Source organism: Anomaloglossus baeobatrachus, chromosome 7 (assembly GCF_048569485.1).
Source record: "Anomaloglossus baeobatrachus isolate aAnoBae1 chromosome 7, aAnoBae1.hap1, whole genome shotgun sequence".
NCBI lineage: Eukaryota > Metazoa > Chordata > Amphibia > Anura > Aromobatidae > Anomaloglossus > Anomaloglossus baeobatrachus.
The window spans coordinates 101,314,306-101,334,365 of record NC_134359.1 but is presented as its reverse complement, the minus strand read 5'-3'; the positions used below and the strand labels follow the sequence as shown (position 1 = coordinate 101,334,365).

Here is a 20,060-nt window from a genome sequence, read left to right as displayed (position 1 = left end):
TATATATATATAAAACAAAAATCATACATGAACTACACAATACGTAAATTCTAGAATACCCGATGCGTAGAATCGGGCCACCTTCTAGTATATATATATATATACTAGAAGGTGGCCCGATTCTAACGTATTGGATAGTCTAGAATGTGTATGTAGGTTAGCAGATTGAATAATAAGGTAATGAATGGACTGGATGGCTTAGGTTTAATTTAGTATATTCTTATAATTGTTTATTGGTTTATAGGCTCTTTAGCGCGCACGGTGTGGCGACGGTTGTCACTGTAATGATGTCATTTTGGAGCAACAAAGACAGACAGACAGAATAAGGCAATTATATGCAGCATCCTGGTCTGTGTCCCATCCTGGTATAGTCTCCATCCTTGTGTGGCCCCCATCCTGGTATATGGGCTGATGCTGTGATGTGGCTCAATGCTGGTATGAGCCCCCATCATGGTGCAGCCACCATCCTGACATGTTCCCCCATCCTGCGGGGTAATGTGTGCGTGGAGGTGGAGCCTAGCGTGGTCATGGCGCTGAGGTGAGGACGTCAGTGACGGGGACTGGATGGCTGGGGACAGGTGACTATCCAGGTGTGTGTGTGTGTGTGTGTGTGTGTGTTCAGCGTATACATGCGGAGGGCGGAAGTGCGGGGGGGTGGAGCCGAGTGGGGTAAAGTGCGGGGGGCGGAGTGCGGGGGGGGTGGAGCCGAGCGGGGCCATGGCGCTGAGGACGTCAGTGCTGGGGACAGGTGACTATTCGTGTGTGTGTGTGTGTGTTCAGTGTATACATGCGGAGGGCGGAGTGCGGGGGGAGTGGAGCCGAGTGGGGTAATGTGTGCGGGGGGCGGAGGTGAGCGGTGGGTATGTGTCATCTTGGTTGCCGGTGTGGGCTCCCGGGGGTGAAGCACTCACCGGGGAGGGCTGGGGACAGGTGACTATTCGTGTGTGTGTGTGTTCAGTGTATACCGTACATGCGGGGGGGTGGAGCCGAGTGGGGGTAATGTGTGCGGGGGGCGGGAGGCGAGCGGTGGGTATGTGTCGGGCTGGGTTGCCGGTGTGGGCTTCCGGGGGCTGCAGCACTCACTGGGTAGTCGGGGCTCTGTGTGGGTGCGGGGAAAAGTGTCGGGCGTCGTCCTGTCGGCCCGTAGTTCAGGCTGTTCTGTTAGCTGAGCCGTTGGTCGCATTCTCTTTAGTGCACTCGGTGTGGCGAAGGTTGTCACTGTAATGATGTCATTTTGGAGCAAGACAGAATAAGGCAATTATATATATACTAGAAGGTGGCCCGATTCTACGCATCGGGTATTCTAGAATTTACGTATTGTGTAGTTAATGTATGATTTATGTTTTATATATATATATATATATATATATAGTAGATAGATAGATAGATAGATAGATAGATGTTGTTATGTGTAGTTACCAAGTGTTTGTGTAGGGCACTGTACATGTTCTGGGTGTTGTCTGGGTGTGGCGGGGGGTGAGAGCGGTGTTGTTTGTGTGTTGCGTTGTTTGTAGAGCGCTGTGTGTCTGTAGCGTTGTGTGTGTGTGTTGCGCGGTTTGTGTGGGGTGTGTGTGTGTGTTTTGGGGGGAGGGTATGTTTTGTGCAATGTGTGTGTTGTGCGGTATGTGCGTATATTTGTGTGCGCCACGGTGTTTGTGTGTTGGGTGTTGTGTGTGTGCGGCGTTGTCTGTGTGTGTGGGTGTCTGTGTAGGGCAGTGTTTGTGGTTCCCAGTGTGTGTGTGGTGTGTTGTGCAGTGCGTGTGTGGCGGTGTGTGTGTGTGTTTTGGGGGGGAGGTGTGCACCCCCCCATCGTGCTCCATCCCCCATGCTGCTCACCCCCCATCGTGCTCCATCCCCCATGCTGCGCACACCCCCATCGTGCTCCATCCCCCATGCTGCGCACCCCCCATCGTGCTCCATCCCCCATGCTGCGCACCCCCATCGTGCTCCATCCCCCATGCTGCGCACCCCCCCATTGTGCTCCATCCCCCATGCTGCGCACTCCCCATCGTGCTCCATCTCCCATGCTGTGCACCCCCCATCGTGCTCCATCCCCCATGCTGCGCACCCCCCCATCGTGCTCCATCCCCATGCTGTGCACTCCCCATTGTGCTCCATCCCTCATACTGCGCACTCTCCCATTGTGCTCCATCCCCCATGCTGCGCACTCCCCATCGTGCTCCATCCCCCATGCTGCGCACTCCCCATCGTGCTCCATCCCCCATGCTGCGCACTCCCCATCGTGCTCTATCCCCATGCTGCGCACTCCCAAACGTGCTCCATCCCCCATGCTGCGCACCCCCCATCGTGCTCCATCCCCCATGCTGCGCACCCCCCATCGTGCTCCATCCCCCATGCTGCGCATTCCCCGATCGTGCTCCATCCCCCCATGCTGCGCACGTCCCCATCGTGCTCTATCCCCCATGCTGCGCACTCCCCATCGTGCTCCATCCCCCATTCTGCGCACTCCCCATCATGCTCCATCCCCCATGCTGCGCACTCCCCATCGTGCTCCATCCCCCATGCTGTGCACTCCCCATCGTGCTCCACAGTCACACATCAGACAGTATACACGCACACATCTGATCGCATACACTCACACACACACCCCACTTCTCCTGTGCCCACCGGTGGGTGGTCCCAGCAGCTGTGCTGCACGCCGTACTCCTCTACCGACACTCACAGATCCGATCGCATACACTCACACACACACACTCACACATCAGAACACACTCACACACATCCGATCGCATACATGCACACACACACTGATGATACATGCTTCCGGCCATGTGATCCTCCGGCAGGTCCTGGAAGTTCACTGCACAGTATCGCCGCCGAGAAGCAAGCGATATCACGGGATGTTGTGAGTGTGTGGATGCGATCTGATGTGTGTGTGAGGTGTGTGTGAGAGTGAGTGTGATCTGATGTGTGTGTGTCTGTTCTTATGTGTGTGCGTGTGTGTGTATTCCGCCGCTGCAGGACCTTGATGCGCTCACCTGGGAGCCGGTGTACGCTGGTAACCATGCTTCAATATTACTCGATGTGTTCCATGGTTACCAGCGTACCCCGCCCCCCGCTCGCACGGGAGCCCACACCAGCGTACGCCAGCGTGCACTGATGTGGGCTACCGGGGGTACAGCACTCACCTGGGAGTCAGTTCGGGGAATGCATGCGGGGGCGGGGCCAGAGCAAGCGTGCAATGCGTGAGGGGGGCGGGGCGTGGCCGAGTTGCCAATGCGTGCAGGGGGCCGGGGCGAGAGGCCAATCCGTGTGGGGGGGGCGGGGCCATGGCGAGCCCAGCGGCCAATCCGCTGTTTGTCACCGTAAGGACACAATTTTGGAGCAAGACAGACAGACAGACAGACAGAATAAGGCAATTAGATATATATATAGATATAGAGATAGATATATCTATATAGATATAGATATGTAATCTATATTACATCGGGTATTACATATTTACAATTTATTAGTTTTTTGTGTTCTAAAGTATTCCAATAAATATATTTTATGTTCTATCTCAATGTCTTGATTATTGTATCATAAAAATGATTAAATGTCTTATGTTCACATTGTACTACAATACATTTTTCACTTAAATTATAAGCAATATATGTGGGAGTCGGTGCAAGGGAAATTGAGGAGTCGGAGTCGCAGTTTTGGCTTACCGACTCCACAGCCCTGACCATCACCTAAGTGGCTAATTTTTGCACCCTGAACTTCTTTGGACGAGGAGAACCACTGTGCCTCCGCTCTTTTGACTGCTCCTTGTTTTCAGGGTCATACAAATAAATCCAGGTCTCATCCATAGTGACCAGTCGATCCAGGAAGTTCTTATCAGTCCGGAAACTCTGACAAATAGACCGTGAAGTTATCACTCGCATGCTTCTCCGATCTATTGTTAAAAATTTGAGGACCCACTTTGCAGATAGCTTCCTCATGTTCAAATGTTCATGGATAGTGACCCAGACACGTTCACGGGAAATCCCCATGATGTCTGCTATTGCTTTAGCTGAAATTTGTTGATTCTCCAGTATGAGGTTGTGCACAGCATCGACGATCTCCGGAACAACAACCACTCTCGGTCGTCCAGGACGTTCCTCATCATTGGTGCTGAAGTGGTCCGTTTTAAATTTGGCAACCCAGTTCTTAACTTTGGAATATAAAGGGCATTGATCCCCCAATGTCTGCGACATATCACCCTGAATATCCTTTGCGGAATTTCCTTGCAAAAGCAAGAATTTTTTCACTCCTCTGCTCTCAGTTGCTGTGAATATAACATTAGACTCCGCCATTGTGTTTTCCCGAGTGTGTAAAACACTGTTGCCGTAAGTAACAAACACAAAATTTTGAAAACATATATTAGATACAGAAGGCTTTCATGTGTTGTAACATTCGTTACCATAGAAACAAAAAAAAGGATCATAAAGCAAAGGACCTGTCACACACAGAGAGAAATCTGCGGTTGCAGTGAAATTGTGGACAATCAGTGCCAGGTTTGTGGCTGTGTACAAATGGAATAATATGTCCATGGTTTCACTGCAACCACAGATCTGCCAAAGATTTATCTCTGTGTGTGACGTGGCCTTTATCAGCAGCCCCTCGTAGTATATACCGTATATATTTAAACCATTGACAAACACATCGAATATGTGAGGCTAAAATAATTTTTGTTTTTTTGTCCAACTATTCCTGTCTCACATATGCAAGTTTACCTGATAATTTAAGTTCAAGAAACTAAAGAAACTAAAAGGCCTTGTGCTCACGTTGCGTTTTTGCCACAGATTTTGGTGCAGTTTGTTGGCCAAAGACTGTATGTCTCTCCTTCTCCCAGCAAAGTCTACAAGAATTCTGAAATGCTTCTTTTTTTCTTCCAGTTTTGGGTGCACAAAAAAGAAGCAGCCTGTCAGTTCGTTGTGCATTTTTGTTCTGCATTTTTTAGCCCTTCAAGCTTTTGACTACACTAAAAAAACGCATTGCACAAAAAGCACAAAAAACACACCAAAAAACGCATGAATTTTTCTGCCACAAGATGTGTTTTTAGGCCACAAGGTGCAGTTTTTAGGTGCAGAATTTTTCTTCCGCTTCCGCACATACCCAAAAGCCGCATCTAACCCATTGGCATTGAGTGCAGTCAATGCTCTGCAATGAAATGTCTTATTGGTAACTTTGCTTTCAGCTGATACTTTATAAGAATTTTAGGCGATAAACAACTTACTATTTTAAGAGCTTCTCCAATAGCATGACAAAATTGCATGGTTATACAGACTATTAATCAGTAAATACAGGATGAAGACAGTTGCTGGATAGATGTAGAAAGTGTAGTTACTCTGCTGTAAGCTCTAATAAATGTGTCCGCTGTTGGATATTAATAGATAAAGGAACATGTCGTAAGCCTTTTCTCTCTTATTGCACCATATGAGGTGGTAGAATATAGTTCCATTAGTGCCCATACTGCTGTCACTTCTCCATTTATTGCTGCTCTGGCAGGGAGCCCCTTACACATCATCATTCAGTCAAACTGTTGCAATATTAGAAAATAGGAATAGCACTGATTTTACTCTTTAAAAAAGAACCATGACATTATAAAATACAGTAGATCTCAGCCCTAATGAGGCAGGTGTACTTACTATGAAATCTATGACAGTATAGCTTTAGAATCTTTGCTGAAGATTTCATATATGAGCATTTTAGGAGTCCATCTCTAACAAAAATGTTCACTTTAATATCAGAAGGGAAAAATGGTTTTGTGTCACGTGGAGTGAGGGGATAATAGGGGATCAGCGCTCTTAGGGGTACTTTGCACACTACGACATCGCAAGCCGATGCTTGCGATGCCGAGTGCGATAGTACCCGCCCCCGTCGCAGCAGCGATATCTTGTGATTGCTGCCGTAGCGAACATTATCGCTACGGCAGCTTCACATGCACTTACCTGCCCTGCGACGTCGCTCTGGCTGGCGAACCGCCTCCTTCCTAAGGGGGCGGGTCGTGCGGCGTCACAGCGACGTCACACGGCAGGTGGCCAATAGGAGCGGAGGGGCGGAGATGAGCGGGACGTAAACATCCCGCCCACCTCCTTCCTTCCGCATTGCAGCCAGGACGCAGGTAAGGTGATGTTCCTCGCTCCTACGGCTTCACACACAGCGATGTGTGCTGCCTGCTGGAACGAGGAACAACATCGTACCGTCGCTGCTGCTAAATTATGGAAATGTCGGACCCTACCCCGATCATACAATAACGACGCTTTTGCGCTCGTTAATCGTATGTAAAAGGATTTACACAATACGACATCGACAGCGACGCCGGATGTGCGTCACTTTCGATTTGACCCCACCGACATCGCAGCTACGATGTCGTAGTGTGCAAAGTACCCCTTAGACTGGTCCTCAGGCTAGTAAGTTCTAGCTGGCCCTACTCCCAGAGATACGTCTAATGGTGATGATGTCTGGGCCGCCTTCCTTGCCCTGCTCCTGGCCAGCCCTGGTCTAGTACCCCCTCTCGCCCACCCCAGGTAAGGGCCGGGATAGGAGTGGTTGAACCCACAGATATATAGAAACGGGAAACCAAAACTCTACCACACAGCTCTCTCATACAGAGTTATCAGACAACAAATAATAAGGAGGAAAGTAAAGAGCAGGGAAAAAATAACCATACGACGAGGAATTCCACAGCACACCAAGGAACACGCAGCAAATCACCAGTTACTGGAACTCAACGACATACAGATCCAATTAGCAAAAGCTATAGTTGGCATGGGATTACAGATTTCTCAATCTTAAAAAGGTGGGAAGCAACTGTGATAGGTTACACACAACATGTGATCCAAAAGATAACCAGCAAGCTAGCAGAAATTAACTCTTGCTAGCACGATCATTATTGAGCACACAGCTGGTTGATGTTCGAGCCTGTTTGTGCAACTCAGAAGCACCAGAAAAAGTACAGTATGGAATGTCAGAATCTGTAGTCTGTGCAGCGTCTTGATGCTTCCATGACACTCGGCGAGTTAATTGCTAAACACTGTGTGACATTATGCATCCATTCTGCCATGAATTTTGAAAGTAAGTATATCAGCTTAATGAGTTCTTTTAAAAACGTATTGAGTTTGTATTGTGAAATCTGTTGCCATTTCCATTTACCAAAGCTTACCGTCTGCTTTATGCTGGTCCGGGCTCTTGATGAAATTTTGAAGCACCATTCCAGCATTATTTTTGGAATTGAACCACTGGAGTGGTGCTATTAATGTAAGTCTCATGCCCCCTGTCTTATAAATTACCTGTGGCCATTTTCATCTTTTTCCAGCATCACTCCAGTCGGTCTCCGATGGTTTATGACCTGATGGCAACTCCTGTGTTTCACATGCAGGAGATCACATCTCAATACAAGTCTATGAGAACCTAGTTCTGGTCTCATTCTGGTTCTCATAGACTTGTATTGAGAGCTTGTGACATAATTTCTGACTTCTGGCCATTCAGAACTTAAGAGTACAAGATAGCGCCGCAGGACTGAAGCTGCGTCGGTAAAAGGTGAAGAAGTCAGAAGGTAAGTATATGACAGGGAGTAGGTGACTTAGATTAAAAGAGCCACTCCATTGCTAAAAGTAAAAAAAAAAACGCTTGAGTGGTGCTTTAACTGTGGAAGAACAGGTGGACCTGTGCTTTTAGGAGCTTTGCAGGAGACGTTTCTGGTATTCTACAGTTGCCCAGATTACAAGGCATTACACACAACTTGTTGCGTTTTGAGGTGGCACATTAAAATTCTGATTTGGGCTCATGTTGGTATGTAAGTTGACATATAGAAAAGCCGTTCCTTACCTTAGCTCTTAGCTCAAAATATTTCAAAATTTGTGGTGTGAGATGACCAGAGAGGTTTATTCTATGTGCTTGTGTGCCCACCTAGTGGTTGTGATATGAATTGCACTCCGTCAAGTGATTTCACTCCGTCATGCTTATGCTGTCACGGAGGCAAATGAGAAAACAATATGTCATGTGTACCTTCCACTTGAAAAATGTTAACACTCATCAGTTCATCATGCCCTTTCCAGTCCTATTGGTTTCTTAAAGGGGTTGCCCACTACTCAGACAAACCATTCTCAATATCTTATTTCCCCATATGAAATAATAACCGCCATACTCACTTCCGATGCGAGTACTGTTGTAGCCCTGTAGCCAATCAGCAGCCACTTCGCATTCACTTTCTTTAGACCAATATTTCTCAACTCCAGTTTTCAAGACCCACCAACAGATCATGTTTTTAGGTTTTCCTCAATATTAGACAGGAAATAATTCTATCACATGTGCAGCATTAAGGAAATCCTGAAAACCTGATTGAGGAAAACCTGAAAACAAGATCTGTTGGTGGGTCTTGAGGACTGGAGTGGAGAAACACTGCTTTAGCCAAAACTGAAACCTAGAAGTGAGAGCTTCTCCTGCTCTCTGGTCTCATCCAGATGTCTGTTACATCTGAAGGAAGTGAGAGTGAAGCGGCCACTGATGGGCTACAGGGCTCACGTGACACAATGTGAGCACTGGGAGAGAAGACGACAACATCACTGGAACAGTCCTTACACCGGAGGTGAGTGTATCTGTTCAGATTTTACATGAGGAAAGTAGACTGATTGAAAGGGTCCGAGTAATGGACAACCCCTTTAAATTACAGTCGAGCATCAACAATTAATGTATTGTTCATAATAATTGTAATTTTCAAGATAACTTATGCGTATTTGTGATACAGATGATGTGGTGTAGATGATACCTTCTGGCCACAGTGTGAATACCTGTTCTGAATCAAAACAATGTCAAAACACCTGAAAAAGTATAACATAATAATTTGCGTCTGATATTTTCACTCTGGCAAACCCATTTATTGTCTTATTTTTTTCTTTTTTACAGTCTCAAGGATCCCCTCTTTCCCCCCAGCGACCTGTGTCTCACAGGCCTGAAGTAGTGGATGATTTTCTTCGCAATTTTCTGATTAAAATGGGGATGATGAAAACCTTGGAATGCTTTCAGACAGAATGGTAGGTTTACTTATCTGTGAAACTTCTGATGGTCCTAAAAGCCAGGGAAATTGTTTAAGGCTCGCCATTACATTGTCGTTATTACTGAACTCTAGCAGATGCAGAAAAAATAATGAGAAAAATATTGGTTGGCAACAAGATTTAGTACCATAAAATCACTAGGTAGAAACAACTTGGCAGAAGAAACATTTTCAAACTTGCTTTACTTGAGAGAGAAAAACTTTTCAAGGACTAAACCTTGTACTTAAAGCATGCACATTATTGTATGGAACGTGTGCAGCGAGAAAATGAATCTGTGTATTGCTGCATCTCCTTTTGGTTTGGCAGACAGCTAGCGTACAATCTGTGAGAGATGGTACTATGTTACTAGCACAGTGCTTGGTTCCAGAGGAAACAGATGCCACATGCCAGAGGGAGCATGGATCGCTGCCCTGAGATAATGTGCCAGTGGCATTCACTCTAGTCGGATCACAGGCTTGCTAGAACATTTCATTTGTATACAGTATCTACAAAGTAAAATAGAGGGGACTCGAATATGACGCTCAATAACTTATACAGATTTCTGTTTTAACCTAGTTGTCATTGGTAGAGTTTAAAATACTATATCCATTCATAAAATATTATCCTTTTTAAATGGGCTTTCCCATCACATAGTACAGATCTGACTACTGAGTCACCACTAGTATCAAGAATAGGAGTACTATGGTATTTACCAGTTAAAGAGGTTGTGACTATTTGGGTGCTCTCTATGATTATTTTTGGGTAAAACATAAATTGACTAGATTCCCATGTAGGTCGACTGCACACACAATGTTTTAAGCCGGCCATACATCTTTTGATGGCTGTTGGCCAAATAATGCTTTTGCCAATCATCTGATCAATCGCCATCTTAGCTGACTCTCCCATAAACAGGAGGGCTCATTTGGCCGAGCATTATTGTGTTGTCTATGCTAGCCTATTTCATGTCAGCGGGCCGGATTATCTACGACAGAATTATGCAATCGGGAGTCGGAAATCAAACATCCACGATTGACATCATCCCTGGCAATTATTCGGCCAGTACACAGATACTGTACACCTTTGGCTGTTGACCAAATCTGTCGTCATTCGTGAGTTGGCCAATGTTATGTTAGTGTGTTAGAGGGCTTTTAGTTCTAGGATTTTACCTAATCTCATTCACTTGCTACATGAAAAATCCCACATCAGAAACTAAAGCGGGCTTTACACGTTACAATATTGCTAGCAATTACTAGCGATATCGTACGCAAAAGCACCCGCCTCCGTCGTGCATGCGATTCCGTGTGATCGCTGCCGCAGCGAACATTATCGCTACGGCAGCGTCACACACACTTACCTGGTTGGTGGTGTCGCTGTGACTGCCGAACAATCCCTCCCTCAAGGGGGGGGGACATTTGGCATCATAGCGATGTCACCGCGACGTCACTAAGTGGCCGGCCAATCAAAGCGGAGGGGCGGTGATGAGCGGAACGTAACATCCCCCCGCCTCCTTCCTTCCTCAATGCGGCCGGCGGCAGATAAGGAGATGTTCCTCGCTCCTGTGGTGTCACACACAGCGATGTGTGCGCCGCAGGAGCGACGAACCACATCAATAATCAACCATTACCGATTTTTGGTTTTGGGACAACCTCTCCATGGTGAACAATTTTCACCATTTTTGAGGTCGCTTAAGGTCGCTGGTAAGTGTCACACGCTGCGATATCGTCAATGACGCCGGATGTGCGTCACTAACAACGTGACCCCGACGATAAAACATTAATGATATTGTAGCGTGTAAAGCCCCCTTAACTGTTGAGCATCCATTAGATGTACCAAATGTGTCACTTTACCCAGCTCATCCCGATTGCCCTGTTGCAGTGGCAAGTGAGATAATTTATGAGGTTGAGGTCAGGTGTGATTTGTCAAAAATCACAGCTGCCATCGAGCTCTGGATTGGTAATGGAGAGGTGTTTATGAGACCTCCCCATTACCAACCCTGTAAGTAAAAAGAAAAAAAAACCCACAAAAACACAAAAATCCTTTATTTAAAAAAAATAAATAAAAAGACACTGCCTTTCACCAATTTATTAACCACAAAAACACCCTCGCAGGTCTGACAAACACAACGATCCCAGGTCTGCTGCATCTAGTAGCCACAGTGATGGAAAATGCGACCACTCACTGCAGCTTCTGGGACACACTGAGGGCAGCAGGGAGTACCAAGTGTGACCACCGGTGAACCCTTTGCCAGACTGGCGGATTGCGGGACACGGAGCCACACAAGTCCAGCAACCCGGCAGTTCACACTCGAGACTCCCCACTGCCCTCAGTGAAAGTTGAACCTGCTGCCAGATTGCTGTGTGGCCATTTCCCACAATCCAACAGTCCTGCGATCTGACAGTGGGTTCTATTTTCACTGAGAGTAGCTGGTTCAACTTGCACTGAGGGCAGTGCGGAGCTCCAAGTGTGAACTCCAGTGACCTCACTGTGAAGATAACGCGCACAGCTGGGGGCTACAGCCTGTAGTTGTCTGCACTGGGTATCAATATACGTACAAGGGACCCTACGCCATTTTTCCAACTTATTTATTTATTTTTACACTCCACTTTGGGGACCCACACAATTACTGTGAGGGCAACCAATTACAGACACCAGCACACAGGGTGGGCGGGGGAAGCAGTGAATATTCAAGAACTCTAATGAGCGGAGCCAGAAGTATTGTGACAGCCGCAGGGAATCTTAGTAAGTATTCACCTGCTTTAATCCTAGTAATACTCTAACAACATTATTCCCAGAAACCAAATGTGAGTGAGAAATTCATCCAGACATCTTCCCCATGCTGTTCCCATTCAGTTTCAACACTTTTCCATCCATTTCAGCATTTTTTACTGCCTTCCCAGACCAACTTCCAAGGTCCTTCGGAAAATTATTCATATTTACCATTGACTTGTATTGGTTCGTTATTCGTGAAGAATTCATAAATGTTGGCTTAGATACATAGACGATGTTTTGTTTGTGTGGCAGGGAGCGGCGGAGCAGCTTGATCTTTTTATGAAACAACTAAATATTAATGATTTTAACATTAAACTCACCTATAAAAGTAGCAGACATAGGATAGACTTCCTTGACATCTTGATTAAGGTGGATCAGAGGGGAGTGATCCAGACGGACGTCTTTCGTAAGACGACTTCCGTCAATGCTCTGCTACATGCTACATCTGACCATAATCCATCTACAATTCGTGCCATTCCCACCGGACAATATCTGAGGATGAGGCGAATTTGCTCTTCTAATGATAGTTTTGAGGCTCAGTCGGCCGATCTCAGGGAGCGTTTCCGTGAGAGGGGATACAGTGGTAGGAGCATTAGGGCGGGTTATAATCGGGCTAAAACTACCCCCCGACTGCAACTACTCACTGTTGCCCCGAAGAAAATGGCAGAACGTGATACCGCGGTACGGTTCATTGGAACACACAGTCAGGAATGGGAGACTATACGCCGGATTTTGAAAAAACACTGGCCGGTGTTGATGACCGACCCTATTTTGGCTAGTGTGCTTACCCAGAATCCCCTTATGACATCTAGGAGAGCAAGGAATTTGAGGGACATACTAGTCCAGAGCCACTATGTTCCACCTCGGATTAACCATTTTGGTTCTCACGGTCCTTTACAGGGTTGTTTTCCCTGTGGCCACTGTGTGGCATGCTGCAATGTCCTTCGTAGTCAAACATTTTGTTCATCTGATGGACAGAAAACCTATAACATCAAACATTACATCACGTGTGCAACTACACATGTGGTGTACTTTGCAACATGCACATGCCCCCTGACCTATGTGGGACTCACTTCTAGGGAGCTCCGCATTAGGGTCAGGGAGCATGTGAGGGACATTGCTGCGGCCAAAACAGAGGTGGACCCCACATTACTCAAAACACTGCCCAGGCATTTTAGATCACATCACTCCTGTGACCCCTCAAAATTGAAGATAAGAGGGATTGACGTGGTAACTGGAGGAATCAGGGGTGGTGATCTTAAAAAACGCTTGGCGCAGTGTGAGACCAAGTGGATAGTGACCCTGGACACACTGGCCCCTAAGGGCCTAAATGAATCAGTGAGTTATGCCCCTTTTTTGTAGTGTAGGACATTCCCTTGACTTTGTATAGTCTGCCTCCTTGTAAGGTGTTCTATTTGAATAACTCTGTGATATTATGGTACTTATGATCATCTCTCTATATAAAGGACAACATACATATAGACAAATTTTGTTTTCCATTTTGGGGTTATATCTGTTGTCCATTCTGATTTGCCATTCGCTCCTTCACCTGTATCCTTTGTCTTCTTATTTATGTTTTTAACTTTTTTAACTGTTTTTAATCTGCCTCAATTTTTGTGCATCCCTCCCTATTGGTCTGGCTTGTTTATTGACTTATGCATGTTCCTCTTTAGGACCCAGAAAGTGACTGCATGCTCGATGATTGAGATTCATCATCCCTATCAAATTATTTGAACAACTAAAGACGGATCTCTCCACGCGACGTTTTGTCACCTTCTTGCTAAATGCTATTATGCTATTTCATATTATGGAGTGATTTGTTTACACTTGCCGTGGTATCCGGCTGTCTCGGTGCGATCTCATCTGGTGCCGCTCGTTTGCGCGTAGTTGGGGCCGTCTATACGTTGCGCGCATGCGCGGGAGCCTTGGTGACGCGTCCCCGCTCCCGCGCATGCGCGAAGTTGACGTGACGGCTGTCATCTCGCGGTCTCTCGTGCGGCGCCGGGTGTGATTGCCGCGAGCGAGACTTCCGGGTCCGCGGCAATCACTGCGATACATTTAAAAGCCAGCGACAAGGGAGGGAGTGCACCTCATGCCTCCTCCCTGACGAAGATTTAATATAGTAATATCGAAACGTACGTAGGTCTTCCTGAGGCTGCAGTGACTGGCGGCTCTCCCTCCTCACGTGGTCGAAGTGGTAATGGTCTTTTGATACACTGTGCTTTATGTGTGTGGGCTCTGACTGGGGTTTCATAATCCCATTGTGGCTACAAAGTTTTTTATGCCTCATACTTCATCAGCAGTCTGATCTGAGAGCGCTCTAAACACTATACTCATTAGTGCTTTTGCACATATGAGGTTGTTATGTCTGATATAGACACGCTCTGTGACTTTGTGATAATCACTTTAGTAATTCTGTCTGTTGTTGTGCTGTTATTCTTTGTCTGTGTGGCCCATATGAATTAACACCCAGGTGCTTTTCCACACTATCAAGCACGTGTGTTCCATATGCTGTATGTACTTACAATCTAATCTATGTACCATGCCCCAATGTAGGGGATAACCGCCATCTATGTTTTTAGATGTTTTTATGACTGTTTGGATTCCCCCCACCTGTATTTAATAAAAATTTGTTATCCTTTTGCACCTTAAAAACTCGTTTTCTCTCTCTTCAATTAAGAATTCATAAATAGTAGAAATTATTCGGCACAAATAATCTGAACCCAAATATTTTACTATTCGCTCATCTCTACTAGTAATAACTGGTTAATATTTTGCTAAATTTGGATAGTTCTGGCCTATAATACGTTTTTCATTGTCACAGAGAATAATGACACTTACTTGTTATTCCTTTAGGTATGAAATGATGCAGAAAGGCCTCCTGCAGCCAGAAGCTGTTGGTTTTGTCCCAGATGTTTACGCTCACAACCAGATGCTAGACTCTGAGATAAAGAGTTTGAAGAAAGAAGTGGAAACCTACAAACTTGCTGCAAGGTGCAAACTACTTATTCTACAGAAGTTAATCAGATGCAACTTGTTCCACCTTAGATGAGGATCAGTATCTTTAACTTCTAAAAGTAGAAGTTGAAAGAGGTTGATGTTTTATTATATTTTTCCAGTTGCATTGATTTTTTTAATTTTACATAAATGTACTTTAATAGCAGGTCAGTAGACATGACTACCTGTATGGTTCTGGTTCCCATGCCCAACATAAATATTCTATATATCTACCGTAGTATCTAATACATCACAAACAGGAAGAAACAGACCATATAGTCCATAAGTATTAATAAAAAATATATTTGTATTTTATTGAAAGACAAAAATGGGGTAAAAAGTGGATGTACACAATAGAAATTAAGCCAGAATCCAAAAACAGGTATCATAATATAAACCACAGGTAAGTAGTCATATCATTAAAGTGCCAGTGCAACAAAAGTAATGGTTATATTTCCCAAAAAATGTGTTCACAGCCACTACAACAATGAACCTACCATTTTTTGGGACAATTCTGTACATCGCAGTAACTGCACACCCTATGGGAGTTAAGTGGTGTGCCTGAACATAGAGCATTCCTATGGATTTACTGCCCAAGTTTGTTATAGAAAATGAAAAAAGAAAAAGTATAATAAAGTATCCAGTTCACCGATATCCGTTGATGGAATCAGTACTCTAAGGACGATGCAAGGAACATGTGTCCACAGCAATCAGAGGGAAAAGCATGGTCAGCATCCAGCATATATGTCCAGGAGAGAATGGTTTGTAAAAGCAAGGTTTTATTGAAGATCCATTAAAATAAGTGCAAAAAACCAATAATGGCAGACAAGTTACGTGTTTCGAACAAATGGTCCTTATTCATAGACTGCACAAAATACTAAGAGCAAAGGTAAAAGACAGTTGCACAGGAGAGTTGCAGCTCACGTGACAGTAGAAAACCAGCACAGATGGTACATATTTTTCTCCACATGCTTAATTTAATGGATCTTCAATAAAATGTTGTTTTTACAAACTATTTTCTCCTGGACTATATGCTGGACGCTGACCACACTCTTCCTCCCAAGTTTGTTATATACAGTTAGGTCCAGAAATATTTGGACAGTGACACAAGTTTTGTTATTTTAGCTGTTTTCAAAAACATGTTCAGAAATACAATTATATATATAATATGGGCTGAAAGTGCACACTCCCAGCTGCAATATGAGAGTTTTCACATCCAAATCGGAGAAAGGGTTTAGGAATCATAGCTCTGTAATGCATAGCCTCCTCTTTTTCAAGGGACCAAAAGTAATTGGACAAGGGACTCTAAGGGCTGCAATTAACTCTGAAGGCGTCTCCCTCGTTAACCTGTAATCAATGAAGTAGTTAAAAGGTCTGGGGTTGATTACAGGTGTGTGGTTTTGCATTTGGAAGCTGTTGCTGTGACCAGACAACATGCGGTCTAAGGAACTCTCAATTGAGGTGAAGCAGAACATCCTGAGGCTGAAAAAAAAGAAAAAATCCATCAGAGAGATAGCAGACATGCTTGGAGTAGCAAAATCAACAGTCGGGTACATTCTGAGAAAAAAGGAATTGACTGGTGAGCTTGGGAACTCAAAAAGGCCTGGGCGTCCACGGATGACAACAGTGGTGGATGATCGCCGCATACTTTCTTTGGTGAAGAAGAACCCGTTCACAACATCAACTGAAGTCCAGAACACTCTCAGTGAAGTAGGTGTATCTGTCTCTAAGTCAACAGTAAAGAGAAGACTCCATGAAAGTAAATACAAAGGGTTCACATCTAGATGCAAACCATTCATCAATTGCAAAAATAGACAGGCCAGAGTTAAATTTGCTGAAAAACACCTCATGAAGCCAGCTCAGTTCTGGAAAAGTATTCTATGGACAGATGAGACCAAGATCAACCTGTACCAGAATGATGGGAAGAAAAAAGTTTGGAGAAGAAAGGGAACGGCACATGATCCAAGGCACACCACATCCTCTGTAAAACATGGTGGAGGCAACGTGATGGCATGAGCATGCATGGCTTTCAATGGCACTGGCAAAGCATTAAGAAGGAGGAAACCCAGCGTTTGGTGATGTCCATGGGTTCCGGACTTAAGGCAGTGATTACCTCCAAAGGATTCGCAACAAAATATTGAAAATAAAAAATTTTTTTTTGGGTTTGGTTTATTTGTCCAATTACTTTTGACCTCCTAAAATGTGGAGTGTTTGTAAAGAAATGTGTACAATTCCTACAATTTCTATCAGATATTTTTGTTCAAACCTTCAAATTAAACGTTACAATCTGCACTTGAATTCTGTTGTAGAGGTTTCATTTCAAATCCAATGTGGGGGCATGCAGAGCCCAACTCGCGAAAATTGTGTCACTGTCCAAATATTTCTGGACCTAACTGTACTATGCTATATGCCCCTATCCAAAAATTTATGTTGGGTTAACTACAAGACAGCTCAAAATTAGGATACAGAAACAGGTCATCGGTATTATGTCTGCCCAGCAAGAAAATAATTCGTTAGTAGTTAAAACCATACCTAGACATTTTAAGCAATATCATGATTGTCATGCCTCTCCACTTCAGGTTAGGGGCATTTGACACCATTACTCCATCAATTAGAGGTGGCAATATCAGCCAACAGCTGGCCCAAAGAGAGGCCGAGTGGATGTGTTCTCTCAAAACTACACATTTCCTGCAACTCAACGAAAATCTTAGCTTTGCCCACATTTTCCCTTCCACCCTCTGTTTCCTTTTATTCATTCAATCTATAGATATTTGTGCCCAATTTCTTTAGTATTGCACAGGTGGTGCATTGATAATGGTTTACCTGTGCAATAGTAAGATATTCCTGAAAAAATGATCTGTTGGGATGACTGCAGTTTGGGAAACACTGATCTGCAGCATTTAAAGAGGACCTGTCAACACAAACGTGTAGTGTAAAGTAAAGACATGGCTGTAATGGTGCCATAAAACAGATTACATTGATATTTTATTTTAGTGTTTCCAACTCCAGACCTCATACGCCACCAACAGTGCATGTTTTCAGGATTCCTTATTATTGCAAAGGTGAAGGAATTAACACCTTGTCTATACTAAGAAAATCCTGAAATACTATGTCCCAAGAATGACAAAAGTATTTTAGGAGTGATACCTTTATAGGCTAACCAGAAAAATTATATTAGCAAGCTTTCAGAGCACAAAGGATCCTTCTTCAGGCAATTACAAATTTTTTTTTTTTCGTAATTTGCCTGAAGAAGGAGCCTTTGTGCTCTGAAAGCTTGCTAATATAATTTTTCTGGTTAGCCTATAAAGGTATCACTCCTAAAATACTTTTGTCATTCTTGGGACATAGCCAGAAAAATTAATTGAAATACTAACACGGTACCACAATATTACCCTGTATTGCACATTGTAAGGAAATCCTGAAAACATGATCTGTTGGTGGCTATTGAGGTCTGCAATTGGGAACACTGCCTTACTTGAAGAAATCTGCTTTGTAGTTCTTCTATCATCACTATTTAAAAAGATCTGCTAATTAGTTTCAAGTGCACAGGGACTGGGTCTTCTCATCCGTAACTGTGTAATGCATTTACCCCGTCTGCTTCCGGTCTGTGAATGACCAGTCACTGCTATTTTAGTGACTAGCTTTTTCAGTTTGAAATCTCACACCAGCGCTGTCATTGCTGTGGCCGTAGCCTGCCCATATTGAGGTCTTAGCTGAGCTATAGTATCCTAGGTGGCACATGCACAGTCATCTCAAAGACCTCATTTGTAACGTTTCCACCAGAGTCTGCTCCTGCGACTTCTGCTTAGGTCACCAGGCCTCATCGTATTCCCGCCATGAGCAATGCTGGTGATAGTGGAAGAGTCAGTGGCTACAAGAACAAGAACTACAAAGCAGATTTGTTCAACTACGGCTACTTTCACACATCAGTTTTTTGGCATCAATCCGGCGTGTGCCTGATGCAACGGATCCGGTGCAGAATATGCAAAAACGGATGCGCCGGATCCCTTTTTTTTTTACGGATCCAGTATACTGGAGCCATCAAAAAACGGATCCGGCGCATCTGTGTTTGCATCCGTTTTGTCCAATTTTTTGCTGGATCCGTTTTTTTACAAAAAATTGGAGCATGCTCAGTTAAAAAAAACGTTACAAGAGACGTTCCATCCGGCCACCACATTAGCCAATTACGATGGATCCGGCAGAAGCCAGATGCAACGCAAGGCCATCAGGCGCAATCCGGAGCTAATACAAATCAATGGGAATAAAACGGATCCAGCGCCGGATCCATTTTATCCGTTATTTTCCGGATTGTGCCTGATGGAAAAATACTGATTTGTGAAAGTAGCCTAAGATATCAATATAATCTGTATTATATCGCCATTACAGCCATGTCCTTACTTTACATTATAATTTCATGCGGAAAGGTCCTCTTTAAAGAGGATCTATCAATTTGTACATTTTTTCTTGCCTTGTGTAAATCCTACAGTTCTGAATCTGGCGTGTTTTTTTTCTATTCTTCACCTCTTCATTCTTGAGATATGGCCTCCACTCCCTAAGCAGATTCCCATAGAGAAGTACTGCTGGCCACACCTCCTTGGCTAAAATGGCTAGATTTACGTACAAGAAAGAGGAGGACGTACCTCGGGAATAGAGAGGCGCAGTAACAAAATATAAGTGTGGAGCCCAGGAGTGCATTACCTTCAGGGTCTTCAGGGACTCCACGTGGAGGGACAGTCTGGTCACAGGTAGGTAACCTTCAATGGGAATTTGTGACGCCACTCTCGGCATTGCGGTCAGGGCGACCGCCACTGCAGATTAGGGGACGCCTGGGGCTGATGTTGAATGCAGTTACAGTCATATGAAAAAGTTTGGGCACCCCTATTAATGTTAACCTTTTTTCTTTATAATAATTTGGGTTTTTGCAACAGCTATTTCAGTTTCATATATCTAATAACTGATGGACTCAGTAATATTTCTGCATTGAAATGAGGTTTATTGTAGTAACAGAAAATGTGCAATCCGCATTTAAACAAAATTTGACAGGTGCATAAGTATGGGCACCTCAACATAAAAGTGACATTAATATTGTGTAGATCCTCCTTTTGCAAAAATAACAGCCTCTAGTCGCTTCCTGTAGCTTTTAATGAGTTCCTGGATCCTGGATGAAGCTATATTTGACCATTCCTGTTTACAAAACAATATCAGTTCAGTTAAGTTTGATGGTCGCCGAGCATGGACAGCATGCTTCAAATCATCCCACAGATTTTCAATAAT

General features: G+C 44.5%; 1 protein-coding gene across 1 annotated transcript in view; it reads left to right on the top strand.

Annotated features, from left to right (window-relative positions):
* SPAG16 (sperm associated antigen 16) overlaps window positions 1–20,060 on the top strand; it is a 1,446,914-nt gene that overhangs the window by 88,583 nt on the left and 1,338,271 nt on the right. The window contains exons 4-5 of the mRNA XM_075317532.1: window positions 8,893–9,020; window positions 14,646–14,783. Coding sequence (XP_075173647.1) covers window positions 8,893–9,020; window positions 14,646–14,783 — 266 coding nt within the window. The remainder of the gene's footprint in view (window positions 1–8,892; window positions 9,021–14,645; window positions 14,784–20,060) is intronic.